The sequence below is a fragment of the Aphidius gifuensis genome, linkage group LG5 (genome assembly GCF_014905175.1).
Source record: "Aphidius gifuensis isolate YNYX2018 linkage group LG5, ASM1490517v1, whole genome shotgun sequence".
Classification (NCBI taxonomy): domain Eukaryota; kingdom Metazoa; phylum Arthropoda; class Insecta; order Hymenoptera; family Braconidae; genus Aphidius; species Aphidius gifuensis.
The window spans coordinates 6,701,930-6,718,792 of record NC_057792.1 but is presented as its reverse complement, the minus strand read 5'-3'; the positions used below and the strand labels follow the sequence as shown (position 1 = coordinate 6,718,792).

The following is a 16,863-nucleotide window of genomic DNA, read 5'->3' as shown; positions in this document are numbered from 1 at the left end:
TTTTTTTTTCTCTTTTTTGTTATTTGTAAAATAAGGGTGTTAAAGTGCAAAGGCGGATTGAGAATAAGTGACGCTGTGAATACTCGTTGGTAAAGTATTTTTTATTTTATTTTCAAGGTACGAGGGGATGAAAATAAATAAAATAGAGATACTCGTGGGCGGTCATGCGCCAATAAGGTATATTACTAAAAATATAAAAAAAAAAAAAAAAACCAAAGTACGATTACTCCGCATGGCTTTTGAAGACTCAACACGATTCAACTTTTGTCGTTGAATGAAAGACAGTCAGTCTGGCCGCGCACGTCTTCGACTACTGTCGAGTCGAGTCGCGAGCCATACAAAATATTTCTACATTGTTTTTTCATCATTAAACTTCATAATTTGTATGATAAAAATTTTTTTTTACTATCAAAAATTTTAATAAAACTTGTAATAAAATTTAATAATTTTTTTCTATTTCTAAATTTTTTTATATTCTAATCTAAATTCGTACAGTGTATATGAAAAATGCAATTGGATTTTTGTTTTTTCTTAACAATATAGAGTAAGTAATTTGAAATTATAAAATAAAAAAATGCGAATAACAAAAATTTTTTAATTATTATTTATGTAATAAATTTTATTTTAACTTTTCTTGTTTACAACATGACAAATTTGACACTTTTTATTTGACATAAAAAAAAAAAAAATACCAAACCATAAAATTAAGCTCAATTATAAGACTGCAATTTTATAATTTCTCTTATTTTTTTTTTCATTTTAAATAATTTAAATGATACCCAAGGGGTTTTTTTTTTTTAAATCTTGTAAATAAAATACCATATAGTGTATTATTTTAATTTTATTTTATCATGTTATTTCGTTAACCGGTTGTGAAATCGCACGTAAATTGCAACAACGATATATCGTAAGTAACCTGTCGACAGCGATAATTAGGACCAGCTAATCTTTCGCGGTCCGCCAAAAGACAACAATCAAAATAACAAAAAAAATTATATTACACATGAAAAAATCTACCAAGTTTTAACTGAATTGTCATATGGAATTTTATTCAAGTATAAATAAGAAACAAAATAAACAGATAGAAACTTAAAATATTAAAAAAAAAACAGATGGAAAATACGTGAAACGTGACTTGAATATAACCCACTTTTTTAACCCTTCAATACTACGTGTTATATAGAAAAAAAAAATAATATATATGTAACATATATGAAAGAAAAAAGTAACAGCAAAAAAAAAAATTGTTTTTATAATTTATAGGTTTTAATTCAGATCAAATCTTGACTTCTCCAATGAGTGGTACCGTTTCAAAAAATTTCGCAATTGCCGCCAGGCAAAACTAGTGAAGTGTCATTGACTATGAGATCGTAAATCATTCCAGTAAAAAAAAAAAAAAATTTCCATAGCTGGGAACAAAAAAATAAATTATTCTAATAAATATTTCAATCAAGTAAATTTTTTTTTATGTACTTTTAATTTCAAGTGAAGTCGAAAAATATTTTTTTATTCTTTTCAACAATAGTTGCTCAATGTTTTTATATTTTTATAACTCAATAAATCATAAAAGTGAATAATTTTTTTCTTAAATAATAATAAAAAGGATAAATTAACTTTAAGAAAAAACAATTTTCTTGATGTGTACAATGCGGGGTATTGATATAGTTTCCTTACTCAAAAAAAAGTCAACAACCCGGAACAAGAATTTTCCATTAACTTGAGGGCGGACCACCTGCAGTTTTTGTCATTAACTAAATCTCAGATAGAAGTAAAAAAAAATATATATCAATAAATACTGCACAGAGAAAAAAAATTCATTCAATTGAAATTGATTTAATTGGCTCTAAAAAAAGTATATAGTTGTGATAAATAAAATTTAAATTAAAACAATCAAATATTTTAGCTAAAACTACAATGTTTTTTAATATTAATTTGATGCAAATTAAAAATTTATTTTTATTAATATGTTAATCAAATAAATAATTTATAATTTATATTTAATTTTTCGTTTATTCAAGTAAGCTTTATGTTAATGGAATAAATTTTTTTTCTTCTTCTTGTGATGATAGATTAGGACCAAAAAAAAAATTTCTAAATAAATCGATAAGTAGAGAATGACTAGTTTAATAAATAAATAAAAAAATAATATATGTTTTAAATATGGCATGATTTTGACTTTCACCTTGCCCTCTTCTTTGGCATATTGAGATGAAGGCCATATATTTATCGAGTGCCCTGGTTAGATTTTTTGTCAGAAATAACGTAACGTTTGTGCTCGCAAGACTTGTTAATTATCCGTATAAACCTAATACAAATTTGTAAAATAATAATTCATTCATAAATCAGAGTAATAATATTTAATTATTTTTTCTTTTTCAATATATTTTATTTTTATAATTTGATTTATTTCCGTAGAAAAATTTATATATCAGTTTCTTTATGTCAAAATAAAATTTCGAAATAATTTAAGGTATATGTATATTATTTCGAAGGGTTATTTGTAAAGAGATCCATTGACAATATGGATTTTAAATTGAATCACGTTTGAATTAAATTGCCTGATGATGATTTAATTTATTTAATACATTTATCATTTAAATAACGTCAGTGTTTGAATTGATTTCAAGTTATTAAATTCATTTTAATTGATTGATCTTCAATCATTAATGTACCTCGAGGTACTGTGGTTTTTTTTTTGGTAATGTACTGTGACATTTAAATTTTTTTCTTTCATTTAATTTCCAAAAGTTTAAAAATTTTTACATTATACTAATAAAGGTTTGTAGTAATCCAAATTGTTGGTATATAATTTGCATAGCTAAAAAATTAAAATCAGAGTTACATATGCTTATGTACACGTGGGCAACGAACACAATTCAAATGCAAATATTTCACAAGTGTAGAATGTAATTTGTAACTTGAGTGATTCAAGTGATTTAATTAAGTTTACATGATTTTTAATCAAAAAAATAAAAACTCCTCAAATCAAGTTTAATCATTTATCATTCAATACTTATAACGTCATTTAAAGTAGTTTAATTTTTATTTAAAAAATTTAAACACTATGATTTTTAAATATAAATAGCATTATGTTTTTTTTATATTACGTCACTTTGATTTTAATAAAATATAGATATTTGGTACTTTGGTTTATTAAATTTTGAAATATGATTAACCCTTGTATTATTTGATATCTCTATCGGTAATGTATATCATATCTCAAATGAATCAACAATTAGTAATAAATCAATTTTAATATTTAAAAAAAATACAGATAAAAAAAGAAAAAAAAAAAAAGTAAAGAGTACCGATAGTGGGCATGCAACTGGATAACCTGAAAAGGGTGTGCCTCTTGCTGACAGCAATCAATGGACTGGTCAACGATATTGTCAACGGCGAAACCTTCACCATTGGCTATATTACTGGGTCCAAACGACGTCCTGGTAATTTCGAATATCAACGACCCGGTTTTCGAATATCAGGTGCTATCAATCTTGCTGTACATGAGGTAAAAAAATATATATATCTCAAAATGATAATACATTATAACACTTTTTTTTTTGTTTTATTTGTTTGTTTGTTTGTTGTTGTTTTTCCTTTTTTTTTTTTATCAAACTTTCACGAATGCATATTGAGACACATTGCCTTCTTAAATTTGCCAAACTGAAAATAAAATTTATGATAATACAGTGGGCGTTGAATACTCATTAAATTTTTACGAGCTTATTCAATTAAATGTATGTTTGTTTTACTTTTTTTATATATATGTATATTTTTATATGTATAATTTGTTGATGTTTTCTTTTTTATTGTGGTATACATGGAGAGATAATTTATTATACAAATTCATTTATTTTATATTTATATAAAAATATTTATGTAGAGTAAACGAAATTTATTTTACATGAATGTATATAAATTATGTCATCTGAAAAATGATAGTAATGATAATTTTATAAACCAAAATGAAGAAAAAATTAAGAATTCTATTGGAGTAATTTTTAGAAATATTTAACTGTTAAATTTTTCTAACAAATATAAAAATACATAGAGAAAATTAACACTAATTTCCCAAGATGAAAAAATATACCGTAGCGTTTTACGAGTATAAAAAACATTATCTTATATTTAAAATTAAAATGAATGATTATAAAAATAATTGATGAATAGTAAAATATAAACATAATGATTTAATGACTATTTTAAATTTGCCAAAAATTATGACAACAGTATATATCATAGGATAAATAAATAAATATTTCATTTAACAATTTATTTATTTTTTTAAATTTACTTTTATCATACATCTTGGATAAATTTAAAATTAATTAATTTAAAAATAAATTAATTAGTCATCGTATTGTAATGACTCAATGTTATTATTATTTCAAATTTAATTTTTTTAATATTAATCTTTCAAATATCCCGGGTAAAAAAATTAAGTCTTTTTGGGATCTCATAAAGATCTCTCCTAAATCTCGTTTGTAAGACAGATAGAGATTTTTCAGAGACAAATTAAAGAAGAATTAAAGAAAAATTATAGACGATAAAAATTAAAAAAAATTTTCCAGTGACAGAACAGATAAAAAAAACGTAGAGTCGGACTTAAGGTCGGAGTCGGAGACGGACTTTAGGTCAGAGTTGGAGCAAGTAGATATTGTTGAATTTTAAAATTTTAGTATTTACTTATTTAGTTGTGTTATTATTGAATTAAAATAAAATATTCATACATATTTAGGTCAATCTTAGAATCCATATTTCAAAAAAAAACGTAGAGTCGGATTTAAGGTCAGAGTCAGACTTAAGGTCAGAGTTAGAGCCAGTGCAAGTGGATACTTTTTAGTTTTAAAATTCAAGTGTTGTATTATCTATTTAATTGTGTCATTATTAAATTAAAAGAATTTATTTACACATATTTAGGTCAATCTTTCAATCCATTTTTCAAAAAAACGCAGAGTCGGATTTAAGGTCGGAGTTAGAGTCAGACTATTAAGGTCAGAGTTAGAGCTGGTACGAGTAGATACTGTCAAATTTTAAAATTTAGGTGTTTATCTATTTAATTGTGTTATTATTGAATTAAAAGAATTTACTTACACATATTTAGGTCAATCTTAGAATCCATATTTCAAAAAAAACGTAGAGTCGGATTTAAGGTCGGAGTCGGACTTAAGGTCAGAGTTAGAGCTGGTGCGAGTAGATATTGTTGAATTTTAAAATTTGAATGTCAATAATTTAATAATTATTATAAATCTTCGATAAATACGTGATTAAGTTTTTTATTTACTTACTAGTGGATATGTTTGTTTGGAATATTTTGACCATGATTTTAAGTCTTGCAATCTTTCCAATTATTTTTTTAAAAAATTAAATGAATATACTGTATAGTTTATATAATTTTTAAATAAGGTAAATACCGGAGAACTTGGAAAACGTGGTCATAAACTTGAATTCATTATTGGTGAAACTTATGGTGAAGAAGAAACAAGTATTCGTGTTACTGCTGATTTTTGGACTAAAAATGTAAGTGCTTATATTGGACCACAAGAAACTTGTGTTCATGAAGGAAGGATGGCTGCTGCATTTAATCTTCCGATGATATCCTACGTAAGAATAATTTATATTTACATCATTTAAAAATAAAATAAATTACTTAAAATTTATTACAACAAAAAGGTATTAAATAAAAAAGTGATTAAAGCTCGTTAATTGAGGAAAACGTGACCCAATTAGCTGATAAAATTCATAAACACAGGAAACACGATAAGATTGTTTTGCTTTTAAATTTTTCATTAATTTATTTTTTCTTTTTTTGATAACAAAGTAAATTTTTTTCACCTGCTAAAATAACATATCATATGTTAATTATTGTGAATAATTTCTACATTTATCTCAAATCAAAAAACAAAGTAAATTAATATTTTTAATAATTATTTTTTTTTATTTTTTCTAGTTTTGTATGCATCGTGAAACTTCTAATAAAGCTGAGTTTCCAACATTTGCCAGAACAAAACCTTCTGATACACAAATATCAAAATCTGTAGCATCTGTGTTATTGGCATTCAATTGGACAAAAGTAAAGTAAAAAAAATAAACAAGTAATATTTTTTTTTCATCATTTTTTGTTTATACCAATAAAAACACATATTTAATTTAATTTTTTTTTCAAATTCCTACAGCTACATTTGAAACAAAATCAAAAAAAAAATCCTTCAACTATTTTAATTGATAAGCTTTTAATATTTTTTTGTTTCTAGATAACATTTGTACACATAAACAACAGTGATACAGAATTTAACAACAAAATGTTGACAGTATCAACAGCAATACTTGAAACATGTGAAACATTTGGTATAATTGTTAATCATCATAAACGATGGAGTGAATCATATCACACTGAGAGAATGATCAATCCATTTCATGACATCGTTGAGTCAACATATATTGAAACACGAAGTGCGTAAGACAACATTTTTAAATGAAAAAATTTAAACTATTCTAAATCTTGTCATCAATTTAACAATTTATGTGTATATTAAATACACATGTGTTTAAATAATTACTATTTCTATATAAAGTATTATTTAAAAATACGTATTTCTAAATAAAGAATGTTATATATTTTTTATTTTGAAAACTTGTTAAATAAGAGGTAAATTATAGCAAAAAAAAAAAAAAAGTAATATATAAATAAACAAAATACCATTGCCCGTATGAAATCATTTGAAATGAGGCCCTGAGTGTCGTATGGACATAATCGTTTGTCATAGAGACTATGTAACCCGCATCGCGGTTAAACACGTCGCGTTAATCGTGCTTGGAATACGTCAATTACATTCACCTCACGAATGTTCAAACTATGAATTACTCCACCCAGTAACCCATGTCACTTTTTTATTTTACAATACCTCCAAGTGTCTTCTAGCTAAAAATAGAATTTGATAATTTTTCACTTTGCAAAGTTTTTCCTTTTTGTTTATATTTAACTTTCAACTTTTAATATTAATTTTTTTTTTTTCATCGATAATAAAAAAATTTATAACTTTTGTCATTATCGATTATGAAAAAACTTTTAACGCTATATATAAATAAAAAAAAAAATTGAATTGAAAATTCAAAATGAATAAACATGCTCTTTTAAAAAATTTATTTAATCAAGTTTTTAATAACAGACTGATGGAAGGATGCAGATAATTTTTTTTTTTTTTTTTTTTTATTTCTGTTTTATGAATACTGATTTGGTGGAAAGAGAAAGAAATTATGTTAGAAACTTGGAACTGTTGGAAGATTGTATCAAGGGGTATCTTGCGTTCCACCCCTAAACAAAAAATAAAAAAAAAAAATTCAAAGCTTCATCGGATGTTGAGATAAACTCTGTGAGAATATCTAGAGAGTGTGTCTTGTGACAAAAGTTTATTGGATCGTTGAGTCTCTGATCGGATAGAGTTTGTCTTTACGATCCTTTTGTAAATCTACATTTTATTTTTATTTTTTACCCCTTGTTTTTCAAATAGTACTTTTTCAATGTACACCAATATTCTTTCCTATTTTTTTTTTTTTTTTTTTTTCATAAAATAAGAGTTTTTACTTACTTCCTTTTATTATTATTTTTATTTTTTTTTTCAACTAGTTTTTATCGTTTTTTCTCAACGTATTCTTATGTTTTCTATTCACGGTGTACGATTACAGTTTATACCCAAGTTTTTTTATTTTTTGTAAATAAATTCACAATGTTTTCTGTCCACCCCGAATTGCAAGCACATTACAGCTTTTCACTTTTTGAATGATATTAAAGTTTGTTTCTTTTTTTTTTTTGTCTTGAATAGTATATGTGTTACTTTTGGATACTTTCCAACAAAATAAAAAAAATTTATAACTAACGTCCTATGCGGAAGTTGAGATTTGTGGTTATTTGATAAATAGCCTTTATGTTTTTTTTTTGTGAATATATAATTTTATTCAACTTGAATTTTTATTTTTTTTTACAGTATATGTTATACTTGGAAATTATGATGAGCATATGGGTCTGTTGATGGCACTGGATCAAAAGAAACTTCTTGATAACGGTAAGAACTTTTTCTATGAAATCAACTGGATGATTTAATATTTTGAATAGAAAATTTCATGCAGATATAATATCTGTGTGAAAGATAAATTATCCAAGATTTATTATAATTATTAAATTAATAATATATAATAATAAATTGAAATGATAAAATAAAAATAAATAAACATTTCATACAATATTTGAAAGATTAATATTATAAAAATAAAATTTGAAATAATAATAACATTGAGTCATTACAATACGATGACTAATTAATTTATTTTTAAATTAATTAATTTTAAATTTATCCAAGATGTATGATAAAAGTAAATTTAAAAAAATAAATAAATTGTTAAATGAAATATTTATTTATTTATCCTATGATTTATTATTTTTTTGGTTTTGTAGGTGAATATTGGGTGGTGGGAGTTGATATTGAACAGTATGATAAAAACCGACCAGACAAATATCTTCATGGATTACTGGAAGAAAATACAAATCCATCATTACTTCGTGCTTATGAAAGTTATTTTAGTATTGTTGGATCAGCAACAGATTATTCGGATAATTTTACAAATATCATAAATGAATATAGAAAGAAACCACCATTTAATTTTATAAATCCAATTGAAAATTATGGTGGTGTTGTTCAGGTTAGTAATTTATACACTGATATATTTATTTAATTTTTATTTTATAAAAGTTTTGAAAAAAAAAGAAAAAAAGTTATCTCGATTTTAAAAGGTAATAGAGCTTTTAATAAAGACAAAAACTTTTATAATAAAAGGGGAAAGAAATTAATTAAGAATATTTAAATTTATTATTATTCATTCATTCATTTGTTCTTTTCTTATCCTTTTTTTTACAAGGAAGATCGTACCAGAGACAATTTATCTTTACGATGCGGTTCACCTTTATGCCAAGTCGTTACTGAGTGCACTCAGTGAGGGAAGAGACCCAAGGGATGGTAGAAAAATGCTTGCTGGACTTTATGGAACTCACTATCGTAGCGCCATGGGGTCAGTAATTCAATCTTCATTTTAAATATTTCAACAAAAATACAATGTGCATCTTTATTACAACAAATTGATCGATATATTTAAATTTATTTGATCAATTTAAATCGAAATATTAAATCACAGTATTGAGGTAGCCTGATAAACAAATAAAATTATAAAAAATTACTTAATTTATGTGTTGGAACAAACAAACAAATTTACAAATAAACATTGTTAGTTTGCAAATTTGTCAATTAAATTTATTATTATTTTAGATTGCAAGATTTAAATTTTTATTAGCTTTTATTATGCATGATGTAATCAAGTATTAAGGTAGTCTCATAGACAAACAAGTCAAGTTAATAAATTTATAAAAATAATTTATAAATAAAAATTATTCAGCATGTTTTGAGTGCACAATAAATTATTTAATATCAATCTATGTATTATGTAGTATCAAATTCATCTTAAATGTTAGGCATTTAAAAATTAAAATTAAAATTTTTTATACTTTTAATTTTATAATGTCAATTATAAAGATAAAATTAAATGAAAGTTTTAAATTTTAATTAAGTCAACAGGTACTTGGTTTAAATATATGAAAGCAGTAACTCTAAAGTTTTTCAAAAGTTTTAAAATATCTATTTATATAATCAACAGACTATCTTAAAAAAAAAAACCAAAAAATAAAACTGCAAATACTTATGTTTTCTCAACTAGCTCATGAATCGATGATGCAAATTAAAATCACATGAAAATTTTAATTTTTAATTAAATTAACAGGTACTTGGTTTACATGGATAAAAACGGTGATGCTGAGGCTAACTACACTTTAATAGCCCTAGAAAATAATCCAGATAAGGGTCATGGTCTCTATCCAATTGGTCATTTCGTTGGTAAAGAGGAAATTACAAACTTGCCAGTAAGTTTTTTACTATTCTTTTTCTTTATTATTTTTTATTTATTTGCGATAAATTTCCCGATTACCAAGAGTCTGTGCTCAATCTGTCTGATTCAATGAAAAAAAGAATAAAAAAAAAAAAAAAACTTAAATCGAATATATGTATAAAGATTTCAGGAAAAGATTGCACAAATGCCAGAAACGGAAAAACTGTTTTACTTTTTTGCCAGCTATGACTGGAATTGATTCTATTTATTTTATTTTTATTTATTTTATTTTATTTATATATACACATATGCTCCACTTTTAATGAATGCATTTATTCAAAGTTCCCAACTATATTATTTATTTTTTTTCTTAGAAATTACGACTTGTTAAAAAAATTTCTTGGCCTGATGGTGCTCCACCCATTGCTGAACCATTTTGTGGCTATCATGGTGAAAAATGCAATTGTAAGTTTTATATTTACGTAATTTTTAAAATTTATATTATTAATTTTATTTATTTAAGCACACACAGGTGAAATTATTGGCGGAATCGCCGGAGGATTTTTGTTAATTTTGATGGCAATTGTTTTGGTACTCTATAGAAATTGGAGATATGAACAAGAATTAGATTCATTACTGTGGAAAGTTAATTACAAAGATATACAAATTAAAGAAGAAAAAGAAGAGACAGTACAAAATGATGCTATTCAAAAATCTAACATAAAAGTAAGTTAAAAAAATAAGTGTTTTTCATGAATAAATTGTCGGAGAAATATCTATTTTTAATGATAATTTCCAGCCAGTTGTAAGGACAAGTCAAGTATCACTTAGTTCAAATCCAGATGCTGATTTTCGTTATTCAATGATTTATACGCAAATTGGATTTTACAGAGGTCGAATGTTTGCCATTAAAAATGTCAGAAAAAAATCAATTGAAATAACAAGAGAAATGAAAAAAGAACTTAAAGTGGTATGTTGTTAATTTTAATGAAAAAAAATAATAAATATATTTTTTTTATTTATTGATATTTATTTGTTTAATTTAGATGCGAGATTTGAGACATGATAATTTGAATGCATTTGTTGGAGCTTGTACAGATCCACCAAATATTTGTATTGTTGTTGAATACTGTTCACGAGGAAGTTTGAAAGACATTATTGAAAATGAAGATATGAAATTGGACAATATGTTTATGGCATCACTTGTTGGAGATGTTATCAGGGTAAATAAATATTGTTTATTGATAATTTCAAAATACAATAAAAATATTTGTTTAAATTTTTTTTTCTTCTTCAGGGAATGATGTTTCTTCATGAGTCAGTTATAAAATACCATGGTAATTTAACAAGTTCAAATTGTCTTGTTGACTCACGTTGGGTTGTTAAAATAGCTGACTTTGGTTTACGTGAATTTAAAAGAGACGCTGAATGTAAATCTGAGGATATATTAAAAAAATATCAATGTTTATTATACAGAGCACCAGAATTATTACGAACGCGAATGGATGAACCAAATACAAGAGAATATCAAAAAAGTGATGTTTATTCATTTTCACTAGTATTATATGAACTTCATGGTCGTCATGGACCATTTGGTGTAACACAATTAACATCATCAGAAATATTAAAACGAATAATTGATTCTGGACCAGATATTGATTTATTTAGACCACCATTAGATCAATTAGAAAATTGTTTTGATTTTGTTAGAGATTGTCTTGTTGAATGTTGGTCAGAGGATCCAGAAAATCGTCCGGATTTTAAAATAATTAGAAACAAATTGAGACCACTAAGGAAAGGAATGTAATAGAAAAAAAAAATTAAAATTCATGTATAATTTATAAATTAAAAATTAAAATGTATATTAATATTTTTTTAGGAAACCAAATATATTTGATAATATGATGGCGATGATGGAAAAATATGCAAATAATTTAGAGGCACTTGTTGATGAACGAACAGATCAATTAAATGAAGAAAAAAAAAAAACTGATGCATTGTTGTATGAAATGTTACCACGTTTTGTTGCTGAACAACTTAAACGTGGACATAAAGTTGAAGCTGAATGTTTTGATTGTGTTACAATTTATTTTAGTGATATTGTTGGTTTTACATCAATGTCAGCTGAAAGTACACCACTACAAGTTGTTGATTTTTTAAATGATTTATATACATGTTTTGATTCGACAATTGAAAATTATGATGTTTATAAAATTGAAACAATTGGTGATGCTTATATGGTTGTTAGTGGTTTACCAATTAGAAATGATGTACAACATGCTGGTGAAATTGCAAGTATGTCATTGTGTCTTTTGGAAGCAATTAAACAATTCACAATACGTCACAGACCAATGGATAAATTACAGTTGAGAATTGGAATACATTCTGGTAATTAGAAATAATTAAAATTCATCATTAATTTTTATTTTTCTAATAATAAATTTTCGAATCTTTTTTATTTATAAATGAATAATTATTATGCTAATAATTTTAAGATCGAAAAAATCAAGTTTCTAATTTTTGTAAATAATGAAGTTGTTTATTTATGAAAAGAAACAAATTGACAAATAAACATTGTTAGTTTGCAAATTTGTCAATTAAATTTGTTATTATTTTAGATTGCAAGATTTAAATTTTTATTAGCTTTTATTATGCATGATGTAATCAAGTATTAAGGTAGTCTCATAGACAAACAAGTCAAGTTAATAAACTTATAAAAATAATTTATAAATAAAAATTATTCAGCATGTTTTGAGTGCACAATATTATGTATGTATACTATGTATTATGTCGTATCAAATTCATCTTAAATGTTAGGCATTTAAAAATTAAAATTAAAATTTTTTATACTTTTAATTTTATAATGTCAATTATGAAGATAAAATTAAATGAAAGTTTTAAATTTTAATTAAGTCAACAGGTACTTGGTTTAAATATATAAAAACAGTAACTCTAAAGTTTTTCAAAAGTTTTAAAATATCTATTTATATAATCAACAGACTATCTTAAAAAAAAACTGAAAAATAAAACTGCAAATACTTGTGAATTTCAGGACCAGTTTGTGCTGGTGTGGTTGGTCTAAAAATGCCAAGATATTGTCTTTTTGGTGACACTGTAAACACAGCAAGTCGTATGGAATCATCAGGAAGCCGTGAGTAAAAAATAAAAAAACAATTAAATTTACTCTTTAATAATTTAAAACTCAAATGAAATAAATATGGCTTTTTTTTTTGTTTAATTTGTATTTCTAGCATTGAAAATTCATTGTAGTCAAGAGACAAAATTTTTATTGGATAGACTCGGTGGTTTTCATCTTGTTGAACGTGGTATAGTATCAATGAAAGGAAAAGGTGATCGTTTAACATACTGGTTAGTTGGTGAAGAATTGTTAATGCGTGAAAAACGTAAACATGATAGAATTGAACGTAAAAATGGTAAAATGCCAGATTTATTAGTACCAAAAAGTTCAATGAAAAATAAAAAATTAAATAGACATTTTTTAAGATGTTCAAATAATTCACAAAAACGTTTGAGATTTGCAAGTTCTGATCATATTGATAAAAAAATAATAATTAATAATAAACTTGATTCAATTATTGATAATAGTCCATGTAAAGCTATATCTTCAATTTGTAATTTAAAAAATTTTATGGATCATTCAAGATCATCAAGTAATTCTTGTCCATGTGTTGAACAATTAGATTATTCAGATGAACCAATTGATTGTCAACAATTTGTTCAAAAAAATGATTGTTTTTTTCCACCATTATTATATGATAATTATTGTAAATCTGAACCAAGTAGTCCCAGACACAGTGCGAATATATTAAATTGTCAAAAAAATGTACAATCAATTGATGAAGTTGATGGTTGGGATGCAACACCACTCATCAGATCCAACACCTGTACTAACTAAATATTTTTAATTGAATTTTTTTCCATTATTATCTTATTATCATTATAATATTTATTTTTTTTCTAATAATATTTTCTTGATAAATTACAAATTTTCATGACATTAAATTAAATTAATATTTTTTTTTTTTGTATATGTTATACACTTGCAGACAATCAAGAAGGCTCGTGGTTTTGTCTTTTTTAATATTTTGTTTTTTTTTTTTTATTAAAGAGTCTAGTCAATGTTTAAATAAATACTTAATTAATGATAAGATAAATTAAATTTTACATAATGGATTGTGATGACAAAAAATATAAAAAATTATATATTTACGTCGTTTATAATTTGTAATACGTACATAATTATTAATTTATAATTTTTATATTTTTTGCCATCACGGTGTGCCTCACCAGCTATACTTATATTCACTATATTCATAAGTGCCTGTATTAATTTTTCATTTCTTTTTATAAATATTAAAATATAACTTAAATACTTTTCTGACTTGAAAAATTTTACAGGATACTTTTCGTATCTTTTACTAACTATTAATTAAAACAAAAAACAAAATTTCTTCATCACTTTTAAGTAGTATTGTTCATCCTTAAAGAGCCAACTTTAGCTGCATAAAATATAAAGGTTTCGTTCGATTGAGCCATGATTAAATATCTGATAAAATAAAGATAACAATACAATATTAATAAATATCAGATTCAAAGACCATCGAGAAATATAAAAGTTGATTTTACAAGTGGAAGATTTAATCACTTACTTATCATGATAATCACAATTTAATTATCCAATAAATATAAATATGTGAACACTTGAAATTAATGATAATAATCTCAACTAAAAAATACATTGTCAAATGTCTCTTTTATATATATTCTTTATTATATTTTAAATACCTTGTCAGTATTTCAAAAAAATTAAATAACGATAATTAATATCATGTACACTATTATTAACTGATCAATAAAATATTAAACAAAAAAAAAATTATTTCAAATATTCTTTTTTTTTTTTGTTTCAACATAAGATTTACAGTATCGTGTGACGTCAATTTTCACCCGGAAGTAATTTACTCACAACTTCCGGGATCAATAAAACTAGAACAAAATAAAATAATCAAAAATTTAATTCAAAAATATTTCTTATTTACTATCAAATTACATTACTTTAAATAATTTAAATAAACAAAATTTTTTGATAAAATAATAAATATTTTAGATTAATAATTTTTAAATAAATTTTTTATTAGTTATAAAAATATATATTGTTTATTTATTTATTGTTTTGTAAAATGTAAAATGAATAAAAAAAAAAAAAAAAAAAAATTACTTGAAACACTTGGTACAGTGATAAAGAATATTTGTATGTAGTGATAATAAAAGTATATATAGTATATCATCTTATTTACATATATTGAAGTGGTTGTCGGTCAACTTAGCTGTTCGTCCCGAACCATCATTCAATCTAAACTCCTCGGTAACAATTGACGAGAGACCAGGCCCGGATTCACGCTGCGAAATCATTTGAAATTTGACGTCAAGCCACTATTATTGTATATAACTGTCCGGATAAACTTGTCTCTTTTTTTTTATTTTTATTTTTTTCCCCTCTTGTTATACTTTTTTTTTTTCCTCTTTTGACATCTCTCAACCCCTTAATTTTTTTATTGTTCATTTCGCCCCATTATCAGTATCATCATTATCATCATTATCATCATCATCTTTAAACAATAATTTCTCAAACTTTTTTTTTTTTCCTTTTAAAAAATTAAATGTTATACATTTTTTTAAAAATAATTTGTACACCCATTCTATAATTTTTTAAATAAAAAAAAATAATTTAAAAATAGAAATGATAACTAATTTTTTTTTTTATCAAGTATTTTTTATTTTTTTTCGTCATTCGAATGATTTAAAAATCTAAATTTAGTATATAATATCTAATCTAAATATTTTATAATTTTTTAAATTGAAAAAAAAAAATAAAAATTATGCTTTTTTTTTTCAAGATATTTAAAAATAGAATTGATAAAAAAAAAAAATTGAATGATAATATTTTTTTGTTTAAAAATAAAAGTATTAAAATTATAATAATAATTGAAATGAGTTAATAAATAAAATAAGGTTACCGGAAAATATATTTATTTAATTATTATGTTGTGTTTTTCTTTATTTATTTATTTCAAATGCGAAAAAAAAATTCCGTTTAATTGAAGGTATCTTGTTCGACAGATGGATTTACGGATAATCTGACTTTAAAATCCCCTTCACGTGCAATTTGCTATTGACACCTGTATCACTCATCAAAGTGATACCTGTTTTTTTAATCTCAATTAACAGAACAACATAAATGCAAACACTAAAAATAGTTATATAATCACGATTTAATTTTATTATTTTATTAATTTATTCAAAATCTTCAATTCATTTTTTTTCCTTATAATTTTGATATGTATTTTGTCTGTTAATTTGATATCATTTGTTGATTATTATTATATTTTATTAACACATAAATATATTAATTATAAATAAGCGTCTGTTGACACTGCCAAGTTTTGATAAGATAAAATTGCAAAAAAAAAAAACCGCCGAGTATTAAATCCCGCAATTGGTTTGACGAACTTTTACAAAATATATTTTTACTAACCATTGATGAATTAATAATAATTTTAATTATAAAAAAAAAAAAAAAAAAAAGCAAAAAATAAATTTTCAATAATGTTAATTAAATAGTTGAAAAAATATTATATTATAACTTTTATTGTATTTTTTTTTTTTAATTCAATCATTTTTTATGATAATTAATCAAAATTATTTTTAATTAATGTATACTAATTATGTTTAATAAATATACACTATATTTAAATTTTTAAAATACAAAAATTTATTTTCAGTTATTTTTTAACATTTAAATAATAATAATATATATTTTTTTTTAATTTTAAAATTTTTTACAAGAGTGAAAATGTATTGTTTGTTATCGGTTACGAGAGTGCATGTGCACAATGATATCATTTCAAATAT

The 16,863-nt window shown here is 23.7% G+C and overlaps 1 protein-coding gene across 5 annotated transcripts; it reads left to right on the top strand.

The window, feature by feature from the left end:
- The first annotated feature begins 280 nt into the window (after positions 1 to 280).
- Positions 281 to 14,045, top strand: LOC122857387 (guanylate cyclase 32E-like). Of its 5 annotated transcripts, XM_044159526.1 has the most exons (18): positions 281 to 383; positions 496 to 544; positions 3,275 to 3,508; positions 5,407 to 5,604; positions 5,951 to 6,073; positions 6,255 to 6,453; positions 7,986 to 8,063; positions 8,453 to 8,697; positions 8,918 to 9,063; positions 9,826 to 9,964; positions 10,305 to 10,395; positions 10,454 to 10,656; positions 10,730 to 10,900; positions 10,977 to 11,153; positions 11,228 to 11,733; positions 11,810 to 12,318; positions 12,983 to 13,081; positions 13,182 to 14,043. In XM_044159526.1, the coding sequence occupies exons 3-18, from the start codon at positions 3,320 to 3,322 to the stop codon at positions 13,844 to 13,846; spliced, it is 3,738 nt and encodes a 1,245-aa protein (XP_044015461.1). In that variant the 5' UTR covers positions 281 to 383; positions 496 to 544; positions 3,275 to 3,319; the 3' UTR covers positions 13,847 to 14,043. The 5 variants fall into 5 exon arrangements, with proteins under 5 accessions (XP_044015461.1, XP_044015462.1, XP_044015463.1 ...); XM_044159527.1 differs by having other exon boundaries at positions 304 to 544; positions 10,463 to 10,656; positions 13,182 to 14,045; XM_044159528.1 differs by lacking the exons at positions 281 to 383; positions 496 to 544; positions 3,275 to 3,508; positions 5,407 to 5,604 and having other exon boundaries at positions 5,964 to 6,078; positions 13,182 to 14,040.
- Positions 14,046 to 16,863: the final 2,818 nt, after the last annotated feature.